This window comes from Heliangelus exortis, chromosome W (assembly GCF_036169615.1).
Source record: "Heliangelus exortis chromosome W, bHelExo1.hap1, whole genome shotgun sequence".
Taxonomy (NCBI): domain Eukaryota; kingdom Metazoa; phylum Chordata; class Aves; order Apodiformes; family Trochilidae; genus Heliangelus; species Heliangelus exortis.
Window position 1 is genome coordinate 9,639,289 of NC_092453.1, and position 27,239 is coordinate 9,666,527.

General features: G+C 39.7%; 1 protein-coding gene across 2 annotated transcripts; it reads left to right on the forward strand.

Moving 5' to 3' along the window:
• The first annotated feature begins 302 nt into the window (after nt 1–302).
• LOC139789122 (heterogeneous nuclear ribonucleoprotein K-like) lies at nt 303–19,790 on the forward strand. 2 transcript variants are annotated; one of them, XM_071729654.1, is made up of 16 exons: nt 303–471; nt 2,637–2,712; nt 2,823–2,902; nt 3,477–3,574; nt 4,876–4,932; nt 6,395–6,438; nt 7,429–7,501; nt 8,069–8,182; nt 9,313–9,441; nt 9,974–10,278; nt 10,629–10,683; nt 14,985–15,035; nt 16,828–16,849; nt 16,924–17,006; nt 17,444–17,613; nt 18,377–19,790. In XM_071729654.1, exons 3-16 carry the CDS (start codon nt 2,854–2,856, stop codon nt 18,408–18,410), a joined length of 1,284 nt encoding a protein of 427 aa, XP_071585755.1. In that variant the 5' UTR covers nt 303–471; nt 2,637–2,712; nt 2,823–2,853; the 3' UTR covers nt 18,411–19,790. The 2 variants fall into 2 exon arrangements, with proteins under 2 accessions (XP_071585755.1, XP_071585754.1); XM_071729653.1 differs by having other exon boundaries at nt 409–471; nt 2,820–2,902.
• The last annotated feature ends 7,449 nt before the right edge of the window (nt 19,791–27,239 follow it).

Genomic DNA, 27,239 nt, shown 5'->3' on the forward strand with positions numbered 1-27,239 from the left:
AGATCGGAAGAACCCTGCCCCGCCCCCTCCGATGCTAGGGGACAAACACAAAACGGAGTTTTCACAGACGCCATTTTTTCTTAAGTAAACCCCTAAAGGGTTTCTCTCTCCTTTATCGCCCTCTATTGTCTCCACTGCCGTTGCTGCTCTTCTCATGGCTCCTATCAGACAGGTTAAAAAAAAAAAAAAAAAAAAAAAGAAAAAAAAAAGGCAATCAAACAACCCAGCCACAGCGCGGCAGTGCACCGTACGCCTCTCCTCACCCAGACCTATCTCGCTGTAGTCCACACGGAAGGCGGGGCGAACTAGTAGACCATCCCTACCCTGACGGGCAGCTGCCTTACCCAACGGGGCCACAGCAGGTCCTTATAGGGGGAAGGAGAGCAAGGGGCTGTGCCAGTCGTCTGGCAGTGTTAGCAGCCGTGCGTGCTGGTAGTAGTCGCTCCCCTTTCTCGTATGTGGTGGCTATAGGTAAGTGAGGCTCGCGCCTTTAGCTGATGAAGATGAGGAGGGGATGTTGCGTATATGCTGGGCTAAATGGGGCTGAAGGAGGTGGAGCTGTTGATCGACGCCGCTATGTGACATAGTAACGCGGGAGGCCTGAGTCGCCTCTGGGCCTCAGGATTTTCGTGGGTTTCTGCAGGGTTAGCGCTCTTCACCGCTGGTGGGGCAGCGGAATTGGGTAGGTACAGGGAGTGCTGTGTGGAGGAGGGGGCTGGGAGGGGCTTAACTCAACCTGCGGGCCTAAGGGGGCCCATCTGTCCTGAAGGAAGGACGAAAAGGGTGAACTGTCTCTAACGACAGCCGTCGCGCCTCGGCGACCTGAGTGCAGGCACGGTGGCCCAATCGATGCGGCTCCCCGAGTAGCGATGTGGTGGTAGCCGGCCCCACTAGCGGGTGCACTTTAAGGCAGGGGGAAGCGGCAGCCGCAGCCGCCGCCTTCCTGTGCCTCCCATAAGTAACTGCATGGGCCGAGTTTTGGGGAATTATGGCGGACAGAGAGGAAGAGGAGGGAGTGCGCTCTCGGCTGCGGCCTGTGCGGAAGCCGCCGTTCCAAATCGATTGGGGAGCGCTTTGCAGCAGGGCCTGCTTCATTTAGGGGTGATCGCGGAGTTATTCTTGGGGAGGGGGGGGGGGGAGGGGAGGGGAGGGGGAGCGGGGAGCGGGAACGGGCGCTGTCGGCCCTGCTTGAGCTTGGGTGAGGGCCGCCGAGTGTCTTCTTTGTCTCTGGGCAGAGTGGGGGAAATCTTGTGACCGCGTGGTGGTGGTTTTTCTCCCAGCTCCGCCTAGCAGTGAGTAGGCGCCATTACAACGGCCGCCATTTCTGCTGGTCCCTGACATTGCGGAGGTGGGTTTCGGGCTGCGGGGGTTATGTAATGCCGTCTTCCCCCCCCCCTACCCCCAGCCCGCTCAGTCGCTGTGCTGGGCTTCCGAGCGCTCCGCGGCGTAGCCGTATAGAGGGTGGTGCGGCTTGAGGATGGGCTGCGGGAAGGGAGGTGTCCAGGAGCGGGGTGGAGACGCGCCGTCATTTCCCCGCTCTCTACGCTTGTCCGTGGCATCTTTATCCTTTCGATGCTTTTTAAAAAAAAGCATTGCATTAGTCAATTGAATCCCGCAAATTCGATTTATACATAGAAGCACAATAACTAATTGAAAATACCTTGTCTTGAACACTATATTACACTTCGTCCATCCGCAGTTCTAAAAGTTTTTGGGAGGGCCGTAAATAGAGTACGGTCTAGAATAGAATAGAAGATGGTTTTAATAGGCTAGCCATTTGAACCTGGTGGATTTTCTCTTCCCCCTGCGTCCTGCCGACGTCTGTTTGAGACTTGGCTATTTTTTAAGCGGCGCTTTTCCATTATCTCAAATTAAGAACCTGGAAATAAGCATGTGCTGGGGAGGCAGTCTTTTAGCAGTGGCTGTAAGAGTGCACGCCTACTGGCAGTGCTTGCTGTTAGCCTGCACAAACATAGTAATTGTTACAAATTAACAGATGAGTGAAATGATGTTTTAAAGAGTTAAACGAGCATGTGGATTTAGCAAAAGTAGATCTCGAAAGAGACCTGTTTCACAAAGTCAAACTACTTTTGAGGTTCTTCAGGTATGTATGTATATAACTAGGGTGGTATTTTAAACAATTTTTCTAGTGTGGGTTGTGTGTAATTTTGTTTGTTCATCTGTTATAGTGAATGGAGTGCACGATAGAATGCCTGGTGTAGTAAGTTGATAGAGAACTTACAGAATGAATGCTGGTGATTATAATAACTTTTTAGTCTAAGTTGTTTAGAATGATAAGCACGCTGATACATTGTGTCTCTTAAAAAGGAAATTAGTATACGTGTTATATAACATCCTAAATATAGGAACTGGATAATTGCTTACTTTAAATATTGCAGAATCATCAGTAAATGTCATTGCTTGAAAACTGAGTCTTGAATAATTCAGACTAATTTTATCTGTAAGATTATAGACCTGATTTTTATTTCTCCTCTTAGTGATGTGTTTGGCCTTTTTTGTTTTCTCATTTATAAATAAAAGCTTTGCAGCAAAAATTTGGGTCAAGCTCCTGGTTTTAGCTGTAATGAAAATGAGATCTATAAGTGAACAGAGACTGATCTATCCTGTTTTCATAGGCTTCTGAAGCAGTAGGCTGTTGGTTTTAAGCCCACCCAGAACACTCAAGTTTTGCTCTTCTAGCATATATAACTGGTAAGTTCTAAAAGCAGACATCTGTTTTTTCCTTTAGCACCATATACAGTTTGTTTGGTTTCATGCTTTTTCCACCAAATAGTTGTATTAGCTTTTTCATTCTGCAGCAGGTTTTATCTACGTACCTAAGAATAAAAGGTAATGGAGACTGAACAACAGGAGGAGACCTTTACCAATACGGAGACAAATGGTAATTTTTTTGGTTTTTTAAGGACTTTGGGGGGGGGGAGAGAAGAACCTTTTAAAGCTCCAGTGTTTCCAATTATTTTGGAATACTTTACCTGTATCAAATGCTTACTTTGGCAGTATTTTTGCATTTAATCTTTTAATTTTAAAAGTGGAGATTCATGCCAGGGTTTCAAAGCTATTTTAAATAATGCTTTCCTATTGTTCTACCAGTATTTCAATATTGGACAAACTGCTTTTGATCTATTGGGCTTTAAGGTTTTCCCAATTGTAAAAGAAGCATAAGGTAGGTGATGCATCACTGCTTTAAACAACATTTACATTTTTCACTAAGTTTACAAAATTCTCATTACAACTGTAGATCATTTGGAATGAATCTTCAATAATTAACTGATCTGTAGGTTGATGAAGTAAAAACCTGTTTCTTTGCTATAGATGTTCAGGATAGGTGGCAGTTCATGTTGGGCTAATAGGAAGAAATGCTTCATTAGCAATACAGTGCATAAACTTGATATACAGTTTTATTGTGACTTACAGGAAGTTAATTATGTTTGTGTTCTCCCTCCATGGATCTACAGGCAAACGTCCTGCAGAAGATATGGAAGAAGAACAGGCCTTCAAAAGATCTCGGAATACAGATGAAATGGTTGAATTACGCATCTTGCTTCAAAGCAAAGTATGCTTTTTCAGTATCGCTGTTCCTCCTTATACCATTGCTTATGACAGTGGTGACTATGTTGTGGTGTATGTTCAGAAAGAATGTGCTTTACTTAATATAAAATAAATTATAAGAAATATTTTTAAATGATCATGAATGATAGTAGAAGTGTATTGCAATAGCATTCAATAAATTTTTTCAAGGATGAGTAATGATCTGTGGGACTTCTGTGTTTTTAAAAAAAGAAATGTGCTCATTGAAAAAAATAAAGCAATAGAAATTAAGCTACTTTTCTTATGCTTGAGTGGAACATAATTCATTCCAGGGGAATGACTATTTTTTTAGAAAGCAAACAGTTTGGAGAATGATTAGCTTATGACTAAATTAAATGTGTGAGTCAAGATGAGCACTTCCTCAGGCTTCTAGTAATTTTCCCAGATCTAGTAAATGTATATGTATCAACAGGAGGAAATATGGGAGTAATGTTTCAGAAATTGCAATCACTTCATTGACTAGTATATTTTGGCACAGTAAAATTTCTGTTTATGAACCTCCTTTAATGTTTCCAGTCATTACAGATGCTTGTGCTCTGTGAAGTAACTCGGCCTCTTCTGTTAGGGCAGGGCAATGGTACCTTAACTCTGCATGGCATTTCTGATGAATAATCAAGTTACATGGAATGCTGAAAAATGTTTGTTGTGCTGTTAGCATTATGTATCAACTGCATAATAAAAGCAATAATTTTGCATGTAGTTCTTTAAATAGCCTTGTAGCAATGTAGTTTTTAATTGCCCCTCCTGAATATCTGAGTTTATTCCTGTTGCTTTTTGCACTGGATATTAATAGTTATATTTATATCAGCTTTACATTCTTCAGACTGTAGCTACCTGAGTGGTCAGTTGAGTTAACATAGGTTTAAACCAAAAACAGCATTTGAAAGTCTCAAACTTTCAGAGTGTGAAAGTGAAACTGGCAACTACATTTTTAAAAAAGTGATCAAATTAAGAAAACCCTTGACCTACATAACATGCATAAGTATCCATAAGGTATGTTTTTGTTCATACTCTGACATGGTTTTAACATGGGTAGAATTGTCTAGATACTTTAATTTGAAACTGAAATAACATTGAATATTTTTCTCTTTTCTAAAGTTCAGTGATAAGAGCTGTTGTGACCTGTTTGGTTTTTGTTTTTTCTTTTTTTTTTTAAGTGACTCCTTCAAGGTAATGCAGAAATAGATACATTGTTTTTAGTCTTCAATTTAAAAATGTAGTCAGTGCTGTTTTAGCATAATGTAACTTCTGAAAATTATTTTCCAGAATGCTGGAGCAGTGATTGGAAAAGGTGGCAAAAATATTAAGGCACTTCGTACAGATGTGAGTATATATTAGTTTGAATTAATATAACACCATTTCTTTCAGAACAGTACACTGAAAATTTGATTGCATACCTTTCTAGAAATGGAGAAATTCAAGTCTAGACAACAATCTAATTATAATGCATTTATAATGATTGTTAAATGAGAACCTCAGTTTTTCAGTTTGTGTTGTAATTAAAACCCAGGCAGAGTTATGTGGAGGAGAGTTTTCTATTAAACCTCAGTGCTTTCAGAGTTCCTCTACGTTACACGCTCCAAATGAGTTAACATCTTTAATTAGAAATATTGGCAAAGCTTAAAACCCGTAACTATTCTATTTCCCTTATATGGGTGTCAATTCTACTACTATTGAAAACTATTGGAGTGGCTGGCTTAACACAGTGATATTGGTGTTCTTTAACTTCCTTTAAAAAAAAAAAATCCAAAAAACCAAACCACAACCCAACAAAACAAAAACCACCAAACAATATAATGGTCTATCTGTTCTTATTTTAACAGCTTGAACATAAAGCACAAACACTCATGCAATCATGTTGATGTTGCATGATTTAAATATGGGTATAGAAAAAAACATTGTTACAGTGAGTTGACTGGTGATTAGACACCAGTTCAGGATAAATGTTATATATTTATAAAACTTGGCAATGCTTCTTAATTTGCATTTGTTTACACTCCTGTACTTAGTATCAGCTACAGTTTCAGCAATTTTCAAGCAAGACTGTGTTCAACACAATATTTGCTAATATATCATTACAGAATCAATTCCACCGAAGTAGACAAATTATAGCAACTAGAGTTGAGGATTAAGCTGAAATGTTCAGGAATCATGCATCCACTTCCTAACTTTGGCAGCTAGTGTTATTGTTTGTGTTAAGTAAATATTTATGTTATATCACTTAAGTCCAGATAATTTAATTGGTCTGGAATACTAACTTTCCCAACGTGCTCAAGTTTTTAGTAATATGGATCTCAACTGTTTTTTTTGTCTACATTCCTGAGCCAACCTGCTACTGAAACATCATTATGTTAAAAGTAAATAGTATGGTCAGATGAAGTAACTCATCAAGGTCCATACTGTTAAGCCACAGTTGATATAGCAATCCATTATTGTGTTAGTCTTCAGAACAACTTAAACTTGTTTCATTAACTGAGAGTATAGTTTGTATTAAATGAAAATGTATTGCTTTTCCCCCTTTTCCCTCTCCTTTTTTTTTTTTTTTTTTGTTTGTTGTTTTTTTTTTGTTTTTGGCCATATATCTCCGTTACCCATGTACTGGATGGACTTGCCCCTGCGTTGCCCACCGTGACGTTGGCCCATCCGCCCCTGAACGCCCATGTGAAAACCCTGGTTGGCTATGCCCAAAAATGTGCTTGTTGCCAAACGGGTACCATACTTGACAACTTCTGATTGAATGCCCATGCCCAATGCCAACATCCACGAACGCCAATGATCAATGCAGTACAATGCAAGTGTTTCAGTCCCAGACAGCAGTGGCCCTGAGCGGTATGTCCCAACAGTTTATGCCTCACTGCTTGATCTGATTAGAGAGAGAGAGAGAGAGAGAGAGAGAGAGAGAGAGAGAGAGAAATGTATTTTATTACCTGATTTTTATATTTAAAAAAAAAAAAAAAAAAAAAAAAAAAAAAAAAAAAAAAATAGTATCCCCCTGTAGGCCGTGTATTGTTTTTTAAAGTTTTCTGTCTTATTTTCCCCCTTAAGTCTTTTTGTCACCAAACTTTTGCGTGAGTTGGCCACCTGAACAGTCCGCTAATTTTATTTCCACAGAAGGAGCACAGCTTCAAGTGTTGCATATTCACTGCATTATAAATGAAATTGTTTCAAGAGTCTCTTGCTCTGTCTTTGTGGCTCCCCCCGACATTGTTGTCTGTTCATAATTATTTCTGATCAAATACTAACTCTAGTTCACTTTCCTTTATTTATCATTTGTGTTACGGTTTTGTTTGTTCGTGGGGTTTGTTTTGGTTGGTTGTTTTTTTTTTTTTTCCTTGTACTTAAATTCCTTTTGCAGAGCCCATTAGTAATCCAATTTTTTACTGGTCTCTTAATCTTACTCTAGATATAATGTTGATCACTTGCATATCCCTGCTTTTCCTACAAGAAGATTCTGCCAGTTTTAGGAATGTAATGGTGAGGGTGTACTAAATTAGTGGTGGAGGGGAACATGAATATTTTGTTCTACTTTCAGTTCTACATCAGTTTCTTGCCTGTTTAATCGAAGTACTTCCAAAAGCTCTCTCTTACTTGCTCACTATGCAAGACCTACCTAGTCTTGAATTCATCATGCGTGTATATTTGGCATAATTAAAAATGTATGTGTTGTAAATCCAATTAATTGGTTTACTTAAGTAATATGAATTGCAAGTTCTTCAATGTAATCAATCTTCTTAGAATTTTGTGTATAATTATGAATATTAAACTTGGTTCTACTACTTCTCCACCTTCTCTATTTTCTGACACTATGGCCTCTAACAGCATCTTGAGTATAAGTGCAGATACAGAGACAATTGGAGAAATCTTAAAGAAGATTATCCCTACTTTAGAAGAGGTATGTCTCTTAGGTTTGTTTCTTCTTTGGAGGTATAAATTTATATTTTAAAACAAGATAATTCTAGATTGTTATTTTAATATGCTAAATTAGATAATAAAATCTGCCTTATTTGAAAGTAGGCCTATAGCTTTCAAAGTATGCAACTTTTTTTTTTTTTTTTGGAGAGGACAATCTATTCCTAGAAAATTAATATTTGGAAGAGCGTCTTCCTCCTCAAAACACCTGTCTCCTGACTAGTTTAGTCCTCAATTTGAAGTAGCTGTATTGTAATTTCCATCCTGCCTTGGCTTTGTAAGCAAGCATGTTCTGCTGTTTGACATACTAAAATTTTATACAATAATAAAAGAAATAAGGAAAACTCATTTGACATCACCTCATGTTGAGGGAGAGTGCTTCAATAGGTGTGATTCTATCATAGCAAACGAAGCATTACTGTTCATCAGCAAATTAAGTCATATCATGGTGTTTTTCTTTAAATGTTAACAGAAAAAAAACCCCAGTGTTTTTATTATATTATTTTTTACCTGTCTGATATTTTATCCTTTCCTTTTATGTATCTTACAGTATCAACACTACAAAGGTAGCGACTTTGACTGTGAATTAAGACTTCTAATTCACCAAAGTCTAGCAGGAGGAATTATTGGTGTCAAGGGTGCTAAAATCAAGGAACTCAGAGAGGTACTGTTTTGTTTTCAGATTCTGCTTTTTTCTATAAACAAATTAGGTTTTTGTGTTCATAAAGAGCAAGTATAAGCATAATCTGTGCAGTAATTCCTTCAGAACATACTTTATACATGATTTCTGTGTTCAGAGGTCAATCCCAGTTACTTTTTACAACTTTCTTGCAAAAAGTCAGAAATAAAGCATCTGGTGATGGAGCCTAGGATTTCTTTTATAAAGATTACTCTACTGCTAATATGCTTAAAAGCTTTAAAAGATACTTTTTTCAAAATTAAAATATTATTCATCACTCCTGGAATGAACTGCTGAATAGACTATATTGGTGGTGTTGGACACGGAAAATGGTTTAGAATGGATGCATCTCAATAAACTAAGGATCATAATTTAGTGGATGTTTGAATATTGCTATAAAAAGGTGGTAAGGGGGTATGGTTTTTGTTGGGTTTTTGGGTGGGTTTTGTTGGTTAGGTGGGTTGTAGCTTTGTTTGGTTTGGGGTAGGTTGGGTTTTTATTTTGCTTAAGTTTTGCTTCCTTGGATACTACTGTTTATTTTGTGAAGGAATGAGTTTTATATTCTAAGAAGTTAGTGGTATCTAAATCTAGAGGTTTTTTTCTATCCTTTGCTGGCTTTGTGTCAAAGGCAGTTCCAGGTCATTTTATGCTTAAACTTCTATTCATGTGGGCTGAGGAAGGCAAGATGAGTAGATGTAATCCTGGCAACATTGCTGTCTTGTATCCAAAGCATGTTTTTATGATACATGAACATTTAAATTACCTGTAAGCTTATAACAGGTGTGGTCCTTGTGCTAATATTTGATTAAATGACTGTGTAGATGAACCATAATTGAAAGATTTTAAAAATTGAATTTTTTTCCTCTTCACTAACGTTTCATAAAAACTGATGTAATTTCAAGTCTTATCCCAAGATAAATTTTTTTGTGGTAACTCGGAACCAAGCATTCACTTATTCACTTCGAATGACTGGAAGTTTAATAATCTGCTTTGATTGATTGTTTCTTTAAAAATGTTCTAGTGTGTGTCTTACCCATTTTTTGTGTTAGTAAATTTATACAAGTATATTACGTACTTTTATTTGAAGACTTGTGTGTTTTTTTTCTTTTATACAGAACACTCAGACCACCATTAAGCTCTTCCAAGAGTGTTGTCCTCATTCCACTGATAGAGTGGTGCTTATTGGTGGAAAACCTGATAGAGTTGTAGAATGTATCAAGATTATTTTGGATCTTATCTCTGAGGTAATTTGTCTTAAACTGTGTACTGTAATGTGTATTAAACTTGCTATTCTTACATTGGTATTCATGAAGTCAGGATTATTTGGATGGAAAATCATATCTTTCCATCTCTATTTTGAATTTAGTCTCTTCTCCAGTAACAAACTAAGTGTTGAACTGTTAGCATCCTTGAAAATTATATCTGTTTTCTCTAGTTAGGGCATACCTTGTGAGAGAGGGTATCAATTTTTAGTACCAATGAATTGTTAGTCATGCTTTACGTACCAGTAAAATAAGATATTTTAAATTTTGGAAGAAGTGAGACAAATGTACGTGTCACCCATCAGTAACAGCAGTTTATCTATTTCAGTTCTTGGGAAGCATATTGATTTCACAATGCTGATAAGAAAGGCAGGAGTGGCAATGTTTAATTCACGATGCATAGATTGACATTTATACATTTAATATAGTAATTTAATGAATTTTAATAATTTGTAACAGTCAGTGCTAACTGGGGAGGGTGTGTTGGTGCTGGTTTTATTTGTGTGTGCCTTAGTCTCCCATTAAAGGACGGGCCCAGCCTTATGATCCCAATTTCTATGATGAAACATATGACTATGGTGGCTTCACAATGATGTTTGATGATAGAAGACGTCCAGTAGGCTTTCCAATGCGTGGAAGAGGAGGCTTTGATCGAATGCCTCCTGGTCGTGGTGGACGACCTATGCCTCCATCAAGAAGAGACTATGATGACATGAGCCCTCGCAGAGGACCTCCACCACCTCCACCTGGTCGTGGTGGCAGAGGTGGCAGCAGAGCTCGTAATCTTCCTCTTCCTCCTCCACCACCTCCTCGTGGCGGGTAAGCTGTTGCATAACTGCATTTGTACAAAACTCAGGTAAAAGTTGCTGAATTGTGCTCACGTTTCCAGGACTTTTTTCCCACTCCATATTGGTAGTGACTATGCTGGATTAAGTGTGTTGCATCAGAGAATTTTGAAAAGTAATTTAATTCTGCAATGTAGCAGTCTATCAGGACTCTATAGTCAGTAGTTCTGTAACTTTATTTTGTCATTCAGAACCTGGCTAAAGCATTCAGAAATTCATAGTTGTGTGCAAATCATGAAAGCTTGACTTTATATTAATGAATATTTGAATGTACTAACTACTTCATAACATGAGTCCGTGCGCTTCTGCTTTTTCTTATTTTAGAGATCTCATGTCTTATGACCGAAGGGGTAGACCTGGAGATCGTTATGATGGAATGGTAGGAGTTAATATTGTTCTGTTTAGTAAATATAGTTAGCACTTAGAAAATCTGAGGAAACTTCTTTAATACATACATTTAAGTCTGTGGCATGTGTGCTTTTGAGATCACCAAAATGTTTTGGCAATACAAATGGTCCCACTCAAGATGATGACAGGGTGTAAAGGGTATTTAGGATGTGAACTACTGTGTGGTTTTGGTTTGTGGGTAGGGTTTTTTTGTGTGTGGTTGGCATATCTATAAAGAGTTCTAGTTGGTCTCGTAGGTTATTGCTTTTTCAAATAAATTGTCTTTGCAGTTTTTTATAAATAAAAAAGTTGAATTTTAAATAAAATTAGGTACATTCAACCATGTCGGGAAGTGGGGAGAACTAAAAAAAAGGCTTAAAGATGCTCTTTCATGTTGTAACCTGAAATGTGACTTCCTGGTAATCATTTATTCTTGTATCCTCTTTCATGGGAAGACAAATCATAGGCATCTAGGAGGTACATCTCTGGTAAAACACCCCCCCCCCCCCCCCCCCCCCAAAAAAAAAACAAAACCCTCCAAGTTATCTGTGCTGCTTTGTCAAGAAATTAGATTACTTGTGAACTATACCTCTAAGATCCTTTACTTGTATTATGTTTTCAAAACTAATTATTTGTGTTTTCATATTTGTAGCTGGTAAAACCAGTGTCATGCTATATAGGGATAGCAGCCTGACCTTCCTTGAGTTATATGGTTTAGAGCAATCTTCAGCTTGGGCAGTACTGTGTTCTAGTTCTGTTCTATTCCATTTAAAATACATCTGTTTGAACTCTATTTAGTCTGATTCTGATCAGGTTGACCTTGGCTTTCTTGATGGGAGTTTCTACAAATAAGTGGGAGTCATCCCATCTGCCAGATGGGCTACAACTACAGCTACAAAGAAAAAAAGGGTAGTTGTAGTTGGTGACTCCCTTCTGAGGGGAACTGAGAGCCCTATATGTCGACCAGACCCATCCCACAGGGAGGTCTGCTGCCTTCCTGGGGCCCAGGTGAGGGATATTAGGAGACTCCCCCAGCTAATTCAGCCCTCTGATTATTATCCACTGTTGGTAGTCCAGGCTGGCAGTGATGACATTAATGGAAGAAGTACTAAGACAATTAAAAAGGACTTCAAGGCACTGGGTCGTTTAGTTGATGGATCTGGAGCACAGGTGGCGTTCGCCTCAATTCCTGCAGTAGCAGAGATGAATGAGGAGAGGAGTAGGAAAGCCTATCATATCAATAGGTGGCTAAGGGATTGGTGCCACCGGCAGAACTTTGGGTTTTTTAACAATGGGCCAGGTTTCATCAAACCTAGTCTCTTCCAACCAGATAGGCTTCATCTATCTAGCAAGGGCAAAAGGACTCTAGCCTATAAGTTGATGGGGCTGATAAGGAGGGCTTTAAACTAGATTTGAAGGGGGATGGGGTTGAAACCGGGCTCTCCAGAAAGGAGCCCAAGGGTGGACAGCCCAAGTTAAGAGCCAAATCAGCAGCCCAGCTGAAGTGCATGTACACCAATGCACGCAGCATGGGCAACAAACAGGAGGAGCTGGAAGCCATCGTGCAGCAGGAAAGCTATGATGTAGTCGCTATCACGGAGACGTGGTGGGATGACTCCCATGACTGGAGTGCTGCCATGGGTGGCTACAGGCTCTTCAGAAGGGACAAGCAGGGTAGGAGATGTGGAGGGGTAGCTCTATATGTTAGAGAGTCTCGACTCTGTAGAAGTTGAAGTCAGTAACAATAAGGTTGGGTTCCTGTGGATCAGAATCAGGGGGAAGGCCAACAAGGCTGATATCCTGGTGGGAGTCTGTTACAGACCACCCAATCAGGATGATGAGGATGATGAATTATTCTACAAGCAGCTGGTGGATGTTTCAAAATCGTCAGCCCTTGTTCTCATGGGTGACTTTAACCTGCCGGATGTCTGCTGGGAACTCCACACAGCAGAGAGGAGGCAGTCTAGGAAATTCATAGAGTGTATAGAGGATAATCTCCTGCTCCAGCTGGTAAATGAGCCTACCAGGGATGGAACCCACTAGACCTCCTGTTCACAAACAGAGAGGGGCTGGTGGGAGATGTCTGGGACACAGTGATCACGAAATAATAGAGTTTTCAATACTCAGGGATGCAAGGAGGGCCATCAACAAAATCTCTACATTGGACTTCTGGAGGGCAGATTTTGGCCTATTCAGAAGACTAGTTCAGAGTGTACCCTGAGAAACAGCCCTTGAAAACAAAGGGGTCCAGGAGGGATGGACGTACTTCAAGAAGCAAGTTTTGAAAGCACAGGAGCAGGCTGTCCCGGTGTGCTGAGAGGAGAGCCGGCAGGGAAGACGACCGGTCTGGCTGAACAGGAGATTTTGAAAGAAATTGGCGTAAAGAAGAGAACCTACCGATTATGGAAAAAAGGGCTAACTACTCAAGAAGAATTTAGGAATATAGTTAGGTTGTGTAGAAAGAAAATTAGAGAGACAAAGGCACAAGTTGAACTGAATCTCGCCACCTCTGTGAAGGATAACAAAAAGTCCTTCTACAGATACATCAATAGCAAAAGGAGGGGTGGGGAAAACCTCCATTCTCTACTGGACATGGGCGGGAATATAGTTATCAAAGATGAAGAAAAGGCCGAGGTACTTAACACCTTCTTTGCCTCACTTTTCAACAGTAAGACAGGTTGTCCTGAGGACAGCTGGCTTCTGGAGCTTGTAGAAAGAAACAAGAACCTGAGCAGCCCCCCTGTAATCCAAAAGGAAACAGTCAGTGACCTACTGAGCTGCTTGCATCCCCACAAATCTATGGGACCAGATGGGATCCACCCAAGGGTGATGAGGGAGCTGGCAGAAGAGCTCGCCAAGCCTCCCTATCATCTACCAACAGTCCTGGCTCACTGGGGACATCCCAGATGATTGGAAGTTGGTGAATGTCACGCCAATCCACAAAAAGGGCCGGAAGGAAGACCCAGGAAACTACAGGCCTGTCAGCCTGACCTCAGTGCCTGGCAAGGTTATGGAGCAGATCATCCTGGGGGCAATCACACAGCACCTGCAGGATGGACAAGGGAGTATACCTAGCCAGCACGGGTTTAGGAAGGGCAGGTCCTGTCTGACCAACCTAATCTTTTATGATCAGGTGACCTGCCTGGTGAATGAGGGGAAGGCTGTGGATGTGGTCTACCTGGACTTCAGTAAGGCCTTTGACACTGTCTCCCACAGCATACTCCTGAAAAAGCTGTCAGCCCACAGCTTGGACTGGGGCACTCTGAGCTGGGTTAGGAACTGGCTGGAGGGCTGGGCCCAGAGAGTGGTGGTGAAGGGTGCTGCATCCAGTTGGCGGCCGGTCACTAGTGGCGTCCCCCAGGGATCAGTGTTGGGCCCAGTTCTGCTCACATATCTTTATTGACGATTTAGATGAGGGGATTGAGTCCATCATCAGCAAATTTGCAGTTGACACTAAGCTGTGGGGAAGTGTCGATCAGCTGGAAGGCAGGAGGGATCTGCAGAGGGACCTGGACAGACTGGAGAGTTGGGCTGATTCCAGTGGGATGTGGTTCAACACAGCAAAGTGCCGGGTCCGGCCACAACAACCCCATGCAGCGCTACAGGCTGGGCACAGAGTGGCTGGAGAGCAGCCAGACAGAAAGGGGCCTTGGAGTCTGGATTGACAGGAAGCTGAACATGGAACAGTGTGGCCAGCAAGAGAAGGGAAGTGATTGTGTCCCCTGTACTCAGCACTGGTGAGGCCACACCTCGAGTACTGTGTCCAGTTCTGGGCCCCTCAGTTCAGGAAGGATATTGAGGTCCTGGAGCAGGTCCAAAGGAGGGCAACTAGGCTGGTGAAAGGACTCCAGCACAAGTCCTATGAGTTGAGGCTGAGGGAGCTGGGGCTGTTCAACCTGGAGAAGAGGAGGCTCAGGGGGACCCCATCACTCTCTACAACTACCTGAAAGGAGGTTGTAGCCAGGTGGGGGTTGGTCTCTTTTCCCAGGCAACTATCAGCAAGACAAGAGGGCATGGTCTCAAGTTGTGCCAAGGGAGGTTTAGGTTGGACATTAGAAAGAATTTTTTTTTACTGAGAGGGTGATCAGACATTGGAATGGGCTGCCCAGGGAAGTAGTGGATTCTCTGTCCCTGGAGATATTTAAAAAGAGACTGGATGTGGCACTTAGTGCCATGGTCTAGTAACTGCGGCGGTAGTGGATCAAGGGTTGCTTGTCAAGTTAACATATAAGCCTCCATGGCACGGGCTCAATTTGGATTAATTTCATTTTTTCCTCATGTTGTGTGTGGAAGATGATGCAGTGTCATGTGGATGCCTGTGAGGACATGCAGCCACCAGAGCTGGTGAGTATGCTCATACTTTTATTTGACTGGTTTAATAGTTAATTTCTGAGAAAATAATTTGAATTGGTTAAGTGATAATTGGAGTTTTTTGAGACTGAATGTAGTCAGTGGCAGCTTGCACTTATTGAGAAATTCCTGAAACTGTGTACGCAACAGCACAGCCAAAAGATTCTGTTGTATTACCGCTTTTGTGTGCCCTATTTTTGTGTTCAGAGTTGTAACTTTCACTGTAATTCTTGCTTTTCAGCACCCTGTAGGTGCATCTGTTTAGGAGTATGTTTTATGATAATGTCATCATGTGTGTTTTTCCTGTTTCAAACAAGGAATGTTGAAATAATTATTTACTTATATTTGTGGATAAACTATTATGCATTACCTATATGTATATTTGAAATAATTCAATTTCTTTTATGTTTATCAAACTTCTTGGTCTTAGAGCATTTCGGAAGGAAACTTCAAAGGATGTCAGCAAGGGTTTATGCTGTCTAGATGATGGCAAAGTGCCACCAAATATTAAATGTTAGTTCCTAGTTTACATAAATGCTGCAGTTATAGTTACTTATCTGCTGTCAAATTCATTTGCTTTTTTTGTTGTCTGGGGAGGAGAAGCAGCAGAAAGGGTCAAAAGAATTGTTTGTTAAAACAAGTTAGCCCCAAAAAGGGATTCCCTATGAAAAATATCAGCAGAAATAAGTGGAAGAAAATGTGTGTGGAATATGCAGCTCTGATCAACCTTTTGAATTAAGTTGTAAGCAGTGTCCTTCATTCTTTTGTATTTTTCAATCCACTATACGTTCCATTATGTTGTTTTATAATTTGTATTGCTAAGCTATGTGATTACACAGCACAGGTTGCTTAGAAACAGATGATCAGCTGAACAATGCTTTTTTTTTCTGAATAGATTCTGGTTTGTGGCTCCAAAAAGCTAGCAGGCAAATGTTTTTTGGAAAAAGTTGTTGCATTACAACTTCTGCAAGCATGTAACTTTTATACAAATTCCTGTGTTTGTATAGTTCAGTGATATAAGTTTAATTCTAGAGAAGTGTGCGTGTCTATTCTCTGCTTCTACACGAAGATATTAAAATAGGTGTTTGTGCATTTAGAAGGCATTGTATCAAATTAAGTACTTGATATCAAGTACCAGTCTAACTTGTGAAAATAAAAGCAGTCATGAGTGCTGCATTGCAGCAATTTGGATTTGGTATAAGGTGGTTTTAGCAGAACAGCATTAATTAGTGTCATAATTGTCCATTCTAGGATACAAAGGACTGTAGCATAGTCTGAATGGAGAGACCAATTATAAAGTTAGAGTTCACTTGGTTTTCCCTCAAGATACAGATGGAGTAGGAGGGTTGACAGATACCAGGTAAATGTCTTGTACCAAACTAAGACTCAGGTTTCTCCTGAGCTGCATAGGTAGTAGCAATAAGGCTGAATGAACTCTCATCTTTTGATTTAAATGTTAGTTTAGTCCAAGGGTCAAGAGTAGATCAGCATCAGGAGCTACTTACTAGCTGAATTGATAAGGTTGCTTGGTCAACTGGCATGGCTGGATCTTTGACTTATTAACACAGCAAGCCAGGATGTTTTCATGAGATAGTCCTTCCTCTCCCTTTTTTTTTTTTCTGCTTGGCCTTTCCCCCCAGTTTGCCTTTAATGACACTTAGATTAAGTTTGAGTTAGGATTTTTGCATAAAATAGGGTCAAATTTAACGGTATGATATTTGAAATTAAAGCATATTAATAAATCTTGGCTATTTGCTATTTAAAGGTTTTTCTTTTTTTTTTATAGTTTGAAGGCGGCTCTGGATATGGTAAGTTTTTATGGATAACTTTGACATGCACTTCATTTAGTCAGTAAGAGGCTTGATGCATGTGTTTAAATCAGACTATTCTTACACAGGGGGTCGTGGTTCATATGGAGATCTTGGTGGACCCATCATCACAACACAAGTAACAATTCCCAAAGATGTAAGTGAATCTGGCATGTTCTCTACTTCTATTAAATAAATAAATAGAAAGCCACAGCCTTTTCTCAGACTATGTAAGTAAATCAAAAGTATGTGGGATGCTTGGCAAGTACTTTTAATATAAAGCAAGTATTTTTAAGTCACAAAGTTTATTCTTAAGTATGTTAATTGTATCTTCACTTTAGAGATGCACCGGACTTATTTTAATTAATTAATATTCAGTAGTAAAAATGGACTAGGTAACTTTTTTACAAACAAGCATCTGTTTTTTCCAATTTCATCCTACTGGTGTTTAAAACTTGCAGAGGATAGATATTTTTAGGCTATAAAAAAGTAAGCTTCCATTGCAACTTAGTTTTAAAAGTTGATGGAACCTACTTGAAGAGTGCTATATTTTTGCAGAGAAAATTATCAAGAAATAATTTTATTCTTCCCTAGTTGGCAGGTTCTATTATTGGAAAGGGTGGTCAGAGAATCAAACAAATACGGCATGAGTCAGGAGCTTCAATCAAAATCGATGAACCACTAGAAGGCTCAGAAGATAGAATAATAACTATTACAGGAACACAGGACCAAATACAAAATGCTCAGTATTTACTGCAGAACAGGCAAGTTGAAGCTTAATGCTGTCCTTACTATCAATTTTAAACTGACTTTACTACTACTGCATTCTAAAGCTGCTCTTATCTGCAATATAGTTTTTAGAAGACAGGATTGGCTATTGAACTTCTCCAATGGTAGTTTTGCCTTGATTCTCTTTTTGCTATTCTAACAAAAATGAAGATTTTTTCCAAAAAAATTAGTTTTGAGAGACACTTTAACCAAGCAGTCCTCTCATTTCTCTAGTGAAAATTGCTGCAAAAAATCTACTTGTAATAAATTACATAGAACCTTTAGAAAACATAGAAGATTTCAGTGGATGTTGGTCTAGTTCTGTGTGGAAGACTAGTGATTTTGTTGTTTTTAGATAACTTAACTGACAACAAATCACAGTCTGCCATATGGCACAGATCATGCCTCTACAGGACAAATTGAAATCAATTGGTGCTCTTATGCAGCATTTCACACCTTACTGGGATTATTGTCTTTTCTGCCAAATATTAACAGTTTCAGACTTAAGTTTGCTTAGTTTTGCTCCAGGTAGCATTTGTTAATGTTTAACTTGAATGTTTGGCTTTAGATTACTAATAATTAAACGTGCTTAAAGTAATTTATGCCTATAATTATTAGCTGTAAACATTTTAATATTTACTTTTAAATTAGTATTTTATGGGAATTTGTAGTTTAATCTTTAAGAATGCCATTGTAAGTATTGATACAAGATGTATGAACAATCATTCTAATACATGCTTTTTTCTTTTTCTTTTATAGTGTGAAGCAGTATGCAGATGTTGAAGGATTCTAACGCAAGATTATTTTTTCTTTTTTATAGTGTGAAGCAGTATTCTGGAAAGTTTTTCTAAGACTAGTGAAGAACTGAAGGAGTCCTGCACCTTTTTTGTGGTGTTTTTTTGGGGGAGGTTTTTTGTTTTTTAATATCTGCTTCTGTTTAAAAGCCAACATTCCTCTGCTTCATAGGTGTTCTGCATTTGAGGTGTAGTGGAATCTACTGTTCACCAGATGTAATGTTTTTAGTTCATTACAAGTATGTGGGGAAAGGAAAGGCTGCACAAGACTAACAAATTTTGAAACAGCAGCAGAGAATGGATTTTATTTTTGTTCATTGTTGGGGGTAAATTGTTTTTTTCTGTAACTCCTGTGAACACCCTGCTTTTATGTACACTGTAAATTTTTGGTTTTTTTTAAAGAGGGGAGAAGACTGGTCATCCATATGTCCATGGCATCCTTTGAGAGCAGTGTGCAGAATGTAATGCTCTTTTTTCTTTTTTTTTTTAAGATATTATTTTTTAAATTTAGGGATCCTATTATTGGTGGTCATTTTTTTCCTTATAAGGTAATATTAAAAATGGATACACCCTTTTTTTTATTATTCTCCTCATAAAAATGTGTAGATGAAAATTGCCATTAAGCTTGCCCTTCTGCTTCTTTGATATAGATGGAGTTACATGTTTCTGGCAAATTAAAGAAATGGTGCAAAAACTGTGGGTCAGCATTGCTATTTGGGGAAAGAAGTACAAAAATATTAATAATAAATGTTTGAAATATGACCTTTTTGCAAGTTTTTTTGCCATCTCCGTAGTAAGTATATATATTGGTGACAGTATATTAACAAAATATTTTAAGTTTGGGATGCCACTGAGTTAACAGTGGGTTAAATACACCTGTTTCTAGACAACTTGCTTAATGGAAATAACAGGTAAATATAGCAGTTTGTATCATTAATGAACAAATTGTAGTTTTCAGAGCTTTCATTTGTCAGGTAGAAACTTTTATGAATAGACAAATCTATCTAATGTGATTTTCATTGTATACATAACTTAAATTGGGGTTTTTTGTGTTTTTTTTTTTTTTCCCTGTAATTTGCTGAATTCTATATTGGTGAGAAATGAGGTAAAATATCTCTGGATGCTTCATGTTATGCCTTGGCATTTGCATTTATAGTTTACAAGTTATGATTTCACTTCTGAAATAAAAACAATTTTTAAAATGCAAAAGAACTTAGTAAATCTGAGTGTGATCCAGATTAAGTGGATTTTTCATTTTTTTTACTTTGGGGGTATGTTTAGAATATTGACTTTTCTCATCTTTTTGAACCACATGGGATGATTTGTATCATAAGGAGCTATGTAATGGGAAAGGACAAGGAGGTAAAAGATTATCTTAGCAGGGCTATAATCAAATCTTAAAGACCTACAACCTGCTTTTGTCTAGGGTAATAACAGTTTTCCCAGCAAATGAATGTGTAGATTTGGCACTTCCTTTGGAAAGGCTGAACATAAGTTATATGAAGAAATTGGCAACCTAGAAAAATGTCAGATGACATGCAAATGAATTAAGAGAAATCGGTGCAGGATTTTTTTTCCCCATGCACTTCTACATTGTATATATGCTGGTGCTTTGCAGTTTTATGTTTTTTAAAATGTTTTATGGGAGAGGAAAGCTGCACAAGCATCAATATACTAGAGAGTAATGTATTTTGGTTTCTTTTTAATGATCTGCATCTTTTATAAACCTTAACCTAGTCTTACAAAGAAGTTGAGCACTGCCCTAGCTTTTGTAGGGCTTTCTTTAAAGTTTCCTTTTAACAAAACGTATAATTTGAGGTAAGCATAAGGTATTCCTGCTTTAAAAAAGAGCTGGGGGTTTTGGGTCTCTATCCTGGGACACATCAAAAGTGTGACTAGCACAGAATCACAGAATTGTTCTGGTTGGAAAAGACTTTTAAGACCTATAAGGTCATGTAGTCCAACCAGTAACTACTGATTCCAGAGCTAAGCCATGTCCCTAAGCACCAAATCTACACATCTTTTAAATACCTCCAGGGATGTTGATTCAACCACCTCCTTGAAGCCTGTTCCAGTGCCTGACAACCCTTTCACAGTAAAGACGTTTCTTCTAATATTTAACCTAAGCATCCCCTGGCGCAACTTGAGGCCATTTTCTCTTGTATGTTGCTTGTTACTTTGGAGAAGAGACTGACCCTGACCTCCCTTTGTTTTAGGCAGTTGTAGAGAGTGATGAGGTTTTCCCTGAGCCTCCTTTTCTCCAGACTCGACACCTTCAGTTCCCTCAGCTGTTCCTCATAGGACTTCTCCAAATCCTTCACTAGCTTTGTTGCCCTGGTTGCAGGTCACACCTTGACCACTGTGTCAAGTTCTGGGGTCCCAAGCACAAGAACGATGTGGAGCAAGTCCAGAGGAGGGCAATGAACATCATCAGAGGACTCCTAGGAGGAGAGGCAGAGAGTTGGGGTTGTTCAGCCTAGAGAAAAGGCTCTGGGGAGACCTAGCAGCTTTTTGGTACCTGAAGGGGGGGCTTACAGGAAAGCTGGAGAGGGACTTTTTACAAGGACATGTAGCTATGGGACAAGGGTTAACAGTTTCAAGCTGAAAGAGGGTAGATTTAGATTAGCTATTGGGAAGAAATTCTTTAGAGTGAGGGTGGTGGGACACTGGCACAGGTTTCCCAAGCAAATGATGGATACCCCCTCCCTGGAAATACTCAAGGCTAGTAGGCGTTGTCCCCACCCATGCAGGGAATTGAATCTTTAAGGTCTCTTCCAATCCAGACCATTCTATGATTCTAACAACATCAATGTTTGTGTAGAAGTTCATGTATAAAAAAGTAATATAAGAAGAAAAATTACCATTTTAACACTTTGCTTCCAATCAAGAGAAATGATCTAGATAATGAAAAGAAAATCAGACTTGGGAACTTTTGGTTTTAGTAAAGTAAATTAGGTATTAATAGAAAAAATTGGGAGAGTTTTATTAATCATACCATTGGATCAAAGTATGCTCGTTTTTTGGTTTTTGTTTGTTAAAATGGTGTAAATGGGGATTTAACTTTTCTGAAAACAAAAATCTCACAGTTCACTCACAATAAAAAAATCTTGCTTGTTTTAAGTTCTTGAAATCTGATTTTGTTAGTATTTATAAGTAATTACTGAACTATTCAGGAATTTATTTTTTATGACAAGATGCTTTTTTTCATATGCTGTCTCTCTTCATCTTGCAATTAATTGTCAGGGTTATGCTTGTATCCCTTCAAAGGAGATGACCTGTTAGTCCCTCAAGGGTCAGTACTGGGACCAGTACTATTAAATATATTTATTGATGACCTGGATGAGGGAATAGAGAGTGCTATTGGCAAGTTTGCTGATGACACAAAACTGGGTGGAGTGGCTGACACCCCAGAAGGCTCTGCTGCCATCCAGAGGGACCTGGACTGACTGGAGTGTTGGACAGGGAGAAATTGGATGTATTGCAACAAGGGCAAGTGTAAAGTCTTGCATCTGGGCAGGAACAACCCCAAGTACCATTATAGGTTGGGGACTGAGCTGTTGGAGAGCAGTGGAGGTGAAAGGGGAGATAAAGGGATTGGAACATCTCCCTTACGAAAGAAGACTGAGGGAGCTGGGTCTCTTCAATTTGAAGAAGAGGAGAATGAGGGGTGACCTCATCAATGTTTATAAATATGGAAGGGGCGAGTGCCAGGAGGACGGAGCAAAGCTTTTCTCAGGGGTGACTAACAATATTTCATCGTTTGAACAGGAGGAACTAAAGAAGGAGGGCTTTCGGATTCTGAGAGGGGCGGAATGCAAAGGGAGGGATCTATTCCCTCCCATTTCCTGCCTTACGCTATAAAAGATGGAAAAGTTAACAGCTCTTCCCTCTTCCCAATTCCTCCTAGCTGTGCTGCTATTTATTACCATCAGCTTGCCATGTGCTATGTATCGGGTTGTGTGTATATATATATATATTTGTACATATTTGTATTCTTTGGTACTTTACCCTTTATGTTACCTTTCCCTTGAGTTAGTAAAATCTGTATCCAATTGTTTTCAGTTTCCAACTTAAAGTCTCCAGTCTTTATTCTCCTTTTATCTTCCCTTTTGGAGGGGGGGGAGGGGAGGGGGCAGAGGTGGGCGTGAAATAGAGAGGAATTCTGTCATTAGGTTTGTGGTCCTCCCAAAATGCTAAGCCATGACATAGAGCAAGGGGTAACAATTATAAACTTGAGCATAGGCAGTTCCGTATAAATATTTAGGAAGATGTTTTTCATTGTGAGGGTGACAGAGCACTGGAACAGGCTGCCCAGGGAGGTTGTGGAGTCTCCTTTCCTGGAGACATTCAAAGCCCACCTGGATGCATTCTCCTGTGTGACCTGTTGTAGTTGACCCTGCTTTGGCAGAGGGGGTTGGACTAGATGATCTTTTGAGGTCCCTTCCAACCTCTAAGTTTCTATGATTCTCAGCCTCTTCTAGCTATTGCCTGTTAGAGCCTTCACATCCAATGTTTTTGTCTCATCTTGGGCCTGCTCTGACAGGCTTTTACCCCTGTATTATGATACTGTCCAAGCTCCCAGTTGGATCAGGACTCTGTTGTACCCCTTATAAATATACATAACATTTCAGATAAATTCTATCTGAAAAGTCAGTCTGGTTTTGTTTGCTAGTTTTTTTAATCTTACCTCCCTTACACCTTTTTCTTCCTTTGTCTTTAGGATTTCTGCAGCTAATGAAGGAAATGAGACTGGTAGAATTGTGGCAGTGTACAACTACTTTGAATCCACACTATAATTAATGTTGATTCAATAGAGTTTGCATGAATTACTATATGAATGACCAGAGTCAACCCCAAATATAATATTTTTGTCAGTGTTGACAGTATACTGAAGCTTTCTGAAATAGTTTGCTTGTAAGAAAAAAGCTGTTGGGAAGTAAGAAAGAATCTGTTTGGTATTTTCTGTGTTGCTGTTTTGCCTATACAGACAAACTTTTTATTAAGCATCAGTGACATATGTAGCTACTCCTGTATTTGAATCCATCTATTGTAGTATTCAGCTGTTATATCGTAATGTCCAAAAGACTATTCTAACGATAATACAGCTTATACTAATAGCTTGTGCAATCTTTTCAAGATAACTCCCTGGAAAACACTTTTCACTGGAGCTTTGAGCCTATTGCATATATAACTTTGTAGCAATGTTTTGTTTTCCTTTGTCTCCTACTGTGATTGTCCTGGTTTGGGCCAGGATAAAGGTGATTTTCTGTCTTGTGCTTTTGCTTTCAGCTAAGTCTCTTGTAAGTAGTTGCACTTGCTGAAATTAGCAGCAAGTTTCTCAGACAGTGTCTGCTTCTAGGACTGATAACACTTGATGTTTATAGTTACTGCTAGAGACTGGTATGCAGAGCCAAGGACACTGCTCAGCTCTGAGGAACATTTTACCCTCCAAGAGGAATAAAGAGGTCCCACCTGCAGCCCTCCTTTGGGGAGGAACAGACAAGATAGATGCCAGAATTGACCAAACAGAGTATTCCATCCCATACACGTCATACTCAATATAAATTTGAGGGATCACAAGGGTTTTCCAGCTTCCGGCCTCTTGCCCTTCCTGCCTTTCCTGCTTCCCTTTCTTCACCCGTTCCCTGTTTCCTTCGGCATCCTGGGAGGATTCCATCCGTTCATCTGCCTGTGGTCCTGATCCGTGCCAGCCCATATCTGCGTGTTCCTGCCTCTAGTTCCCGACTGCTGCTGACCCCAGGATTCCAGCCTGGACTTTCCCAAGGCTGCCCTGCAGCCTCGGTGGTGACGTGAGAGTTACTGGGGGAAAAGGGGGGAGGAACGTGGTATCAATTTTCCTGTATATTTGTATCTATTTAGTAATTTTTCCTATTTATCATTACTGTTTCATTTAAATTGTGTAGTTTAGTTTCCAACCCATAAGTCTCTCTCCCTTATTCTCTCTCCTTTGTTTATCAGGGAGGAGAGAGAGATTAATAGAGAGCATCTGTCACTCGGTTTAATTGCCAGGCCAGTGTTAAACCGTGACAGTGATGTAATAAATGTTTACGTGAAAGGTTAGAGGTTCTCTCTAGTCTTTGAACTTACTAATTTAATTATTTGAGATTTTTTTATATATGTGAAATATCTTTATGACAGTTTTTATTATCAGAATTATTTTATTCCAAGTAAAGCGATAAATAGAATATTTATCTTACAATGAGTGCATTCATTGATGTAATGTCTTACATGAAATGATGCTGAGCACTTTATGAAGCAAGGCTTCGTAAAAGCAGCAGCAGACTACAGAATGAAAAACTGTTCCAAAAATTATCCCAGACCATAAGCACTGATATAGTAATAAAGCTATTAAAAAGCTAGTAAGAAGCACAAGTATGGAAGCTGGTTTCCTGCTTTTACTAAGCATGCTGTGTTTTGAAAGTCGCTGAAAAATGTAGACCCACTTGTAAAAACAAAAAAACCCTAATACCAGATGACAGAGGTCATAGCATCAACATTGTTTGTGGCAACAGGTTGTGATCTCACAAGTAAGACTGACTTCAGTACAGGATTAGGGGGGAACTGAACATAAGCTGAAATATCCAAAACAAAGCAGTGTTTTTCAGTAACGCTCAGTAACAGGAATATGTATGATAATAAAATAAATTCCTTAGTAGAATCATATTGTCACAGACTACTACAACTTTTCTGTGTTCTGTCCTCCTAGGGGAAATTGTAAAATTGAGACAATTCTTTGGCTATGTGTTTTACCAAATATATATATACAAAACACTTTTAAAAATTACACATTACTGAATGTAATTATATACATTGTCTATGTTCTTTTGCTTCTGAAAAGTAAATTGCAAACAAAATCCAACCACTACCACCTTCCCCTCAACCTTTTTATCCTTCTATGGATTTTTCATATTTAAATGCTATGCTGAATATTAATCTTGTTGGAACTTATTTGGACTGTGACACAGGTGTCCCCCTGTTTGGTAGCTTTTCCTGGAAAGTAACAGTGTTCTCAAAAAAGCAGTTTAGCTGTATCCCCATCAGGTAAAATGCTCCATTTTAGGCAAATGATGCTATCTTTGAAACATAGTATCATGCACCTGAGGCTTTTATTTCCTTCTGTTGGAAAGAATAGTGGGAAATTCTACTAAAAATGCTAAGTAGCATTTTTTATATATAGAATTTTTAGACAAACTTTAGACGTTCTTTGCAGCACAAAAATTAGCTGAAATTATAAATTCATGTGGTCAATGAGAAATTCTAGGCAGTATTTTTCTTCCAAATTAAATTGCTGCATGAGCTGAAGAGTTCCATTTGAATTCTCCCTTCTTTTGCTATTGCAAAATGTTGGGAAACTGTCTGGAAGAAAACAGACGTGAGCAATCCTGACTCTTTAGTTTTAGCTAGAGTAAACTAAGGGCCTTGAGACCCAGTTGCAAGGTTACTGAAAGATGAGCTATGGGAAAAAGATAAGGGAGCTGGCAGTAGAAAAGAAGAAATAACAGGATAATGAGGAAGCCAGCAGAAGCTCTGTGAGAACAGAATTTGTGTCCAAGATAGAGCCACCTGCAAGATATCGTTATATAAACAAAGGCTCTATATAAAGTGAGTGTCCACTGTTAATAAACGACTTCACTTTAATCATATTGGTGACTGCATGTCGTCCTTTAAGCCTCCGCGGATTTTTTCCCACATTTGGCGCCCGAACAGGGACCCTCTTGCTGTTGCTTCCAGGAGCGATGAAGACAGCTGGGATGAGAGGGTAGCGAGAAAGCCGACCGAAGGAACGGTGCGGCAGGAGCGGAGAAGCCAGTCGAAAGGAGACTGCTGCCCCGGCGGTCTGTGTAGCTGGTGCCCGGCTACGGAATGAAAGAGGTACCTCGGAATTGAAGAATCTTGCCAAGAAAAAGGTGAGTGGCTGGGGAGGAGATGGGGTCTACACTCTCTAAAGAAGAAGAGGCAGTAGTTAAGCTCCTCCAATGTATTCTCTCCAAGAGAGGTTTATCACACGAAGGCAGGACCTTACGTGAATTACTGAAATGGGCACGGGATAGAGACTTGATCCCCTCGATGGGTACCGTTTTAGAGTTACCTACTTGGGAAGCCATAGGTACTGCCCTATGGGATAAAATTAACGATGGAGATAAGGAGGCACGACGCTTAGCAACACTCTGGAAATTGATTAGAGAAACCTTAAAAGAGATGGAAAGTGAAAGAGTAGCAGCCTCAGCGTTTGCTGCCTTAACACCTGATCTACCAATACCGATGAATGCTCAAAATATGGACTTGACCTCTAGGCAGTTATCTGAGACGCCTAAAATACCCCCACCAGCACCTGAAGGGACTATACTGATTCAAGCTCAGCCAACTGTGCCATTTGACCCTGGGGGGTCAGATGAAAAGCAAAAATGGGACTGAGAAGCAAAACGAAAAGCGACCGAAAACACCACCAGAATCGTGGGAGGACCCAGAGGGAGAGAAGCCGGAGAACACAGGCAAGGAACCTTGGAATGCAGACCCCCCCCCTCCTGCCCGCCTGCCACGGCTCCCAAACACTCTGCCACCGCTGCCTTCCTCTCCACCTCCGATGCCTGATTTATCTTGAACCACAGTTGCCATCAATTAATCCTCTGCTTCCCCTGTCAACACCATCAGTGCCTGCTGTAGAGCAACAACCAAGGAAAGAACTTGGACTCGGAGACAAGCAACTCAGGGAACTGCTGAAGAAACTGAAAGAACTGGAGACCAAGGATGAGTATACCCCTGAAAAAACCCTAGTTTTTTGCTCCGGGGAACACCCTGAACAACCC

Coding starts and splice junctions, on each gene's coding strand:
- LOC139789122 (XM_071729654.1), top strand. CDS start 2,854: ATGGAGACTGAACAACAGGAGGAGACCTTTACCAATACGGAGACAAAT. Junction 7,502..8,068: donor TTATCCCTACTTTAGAAGAG/GTATGTCTCTTA, acceptor TGTATCTTACAG/TATCAACACTACAAAGGTAG. Junction 16,850..16,923: donor TGAAGGCGGCTCTGGATATG/GTAAGTTTTTAT, acceptor TGTTTAAATCAG/ACTATTCTTACACAGGGGGT.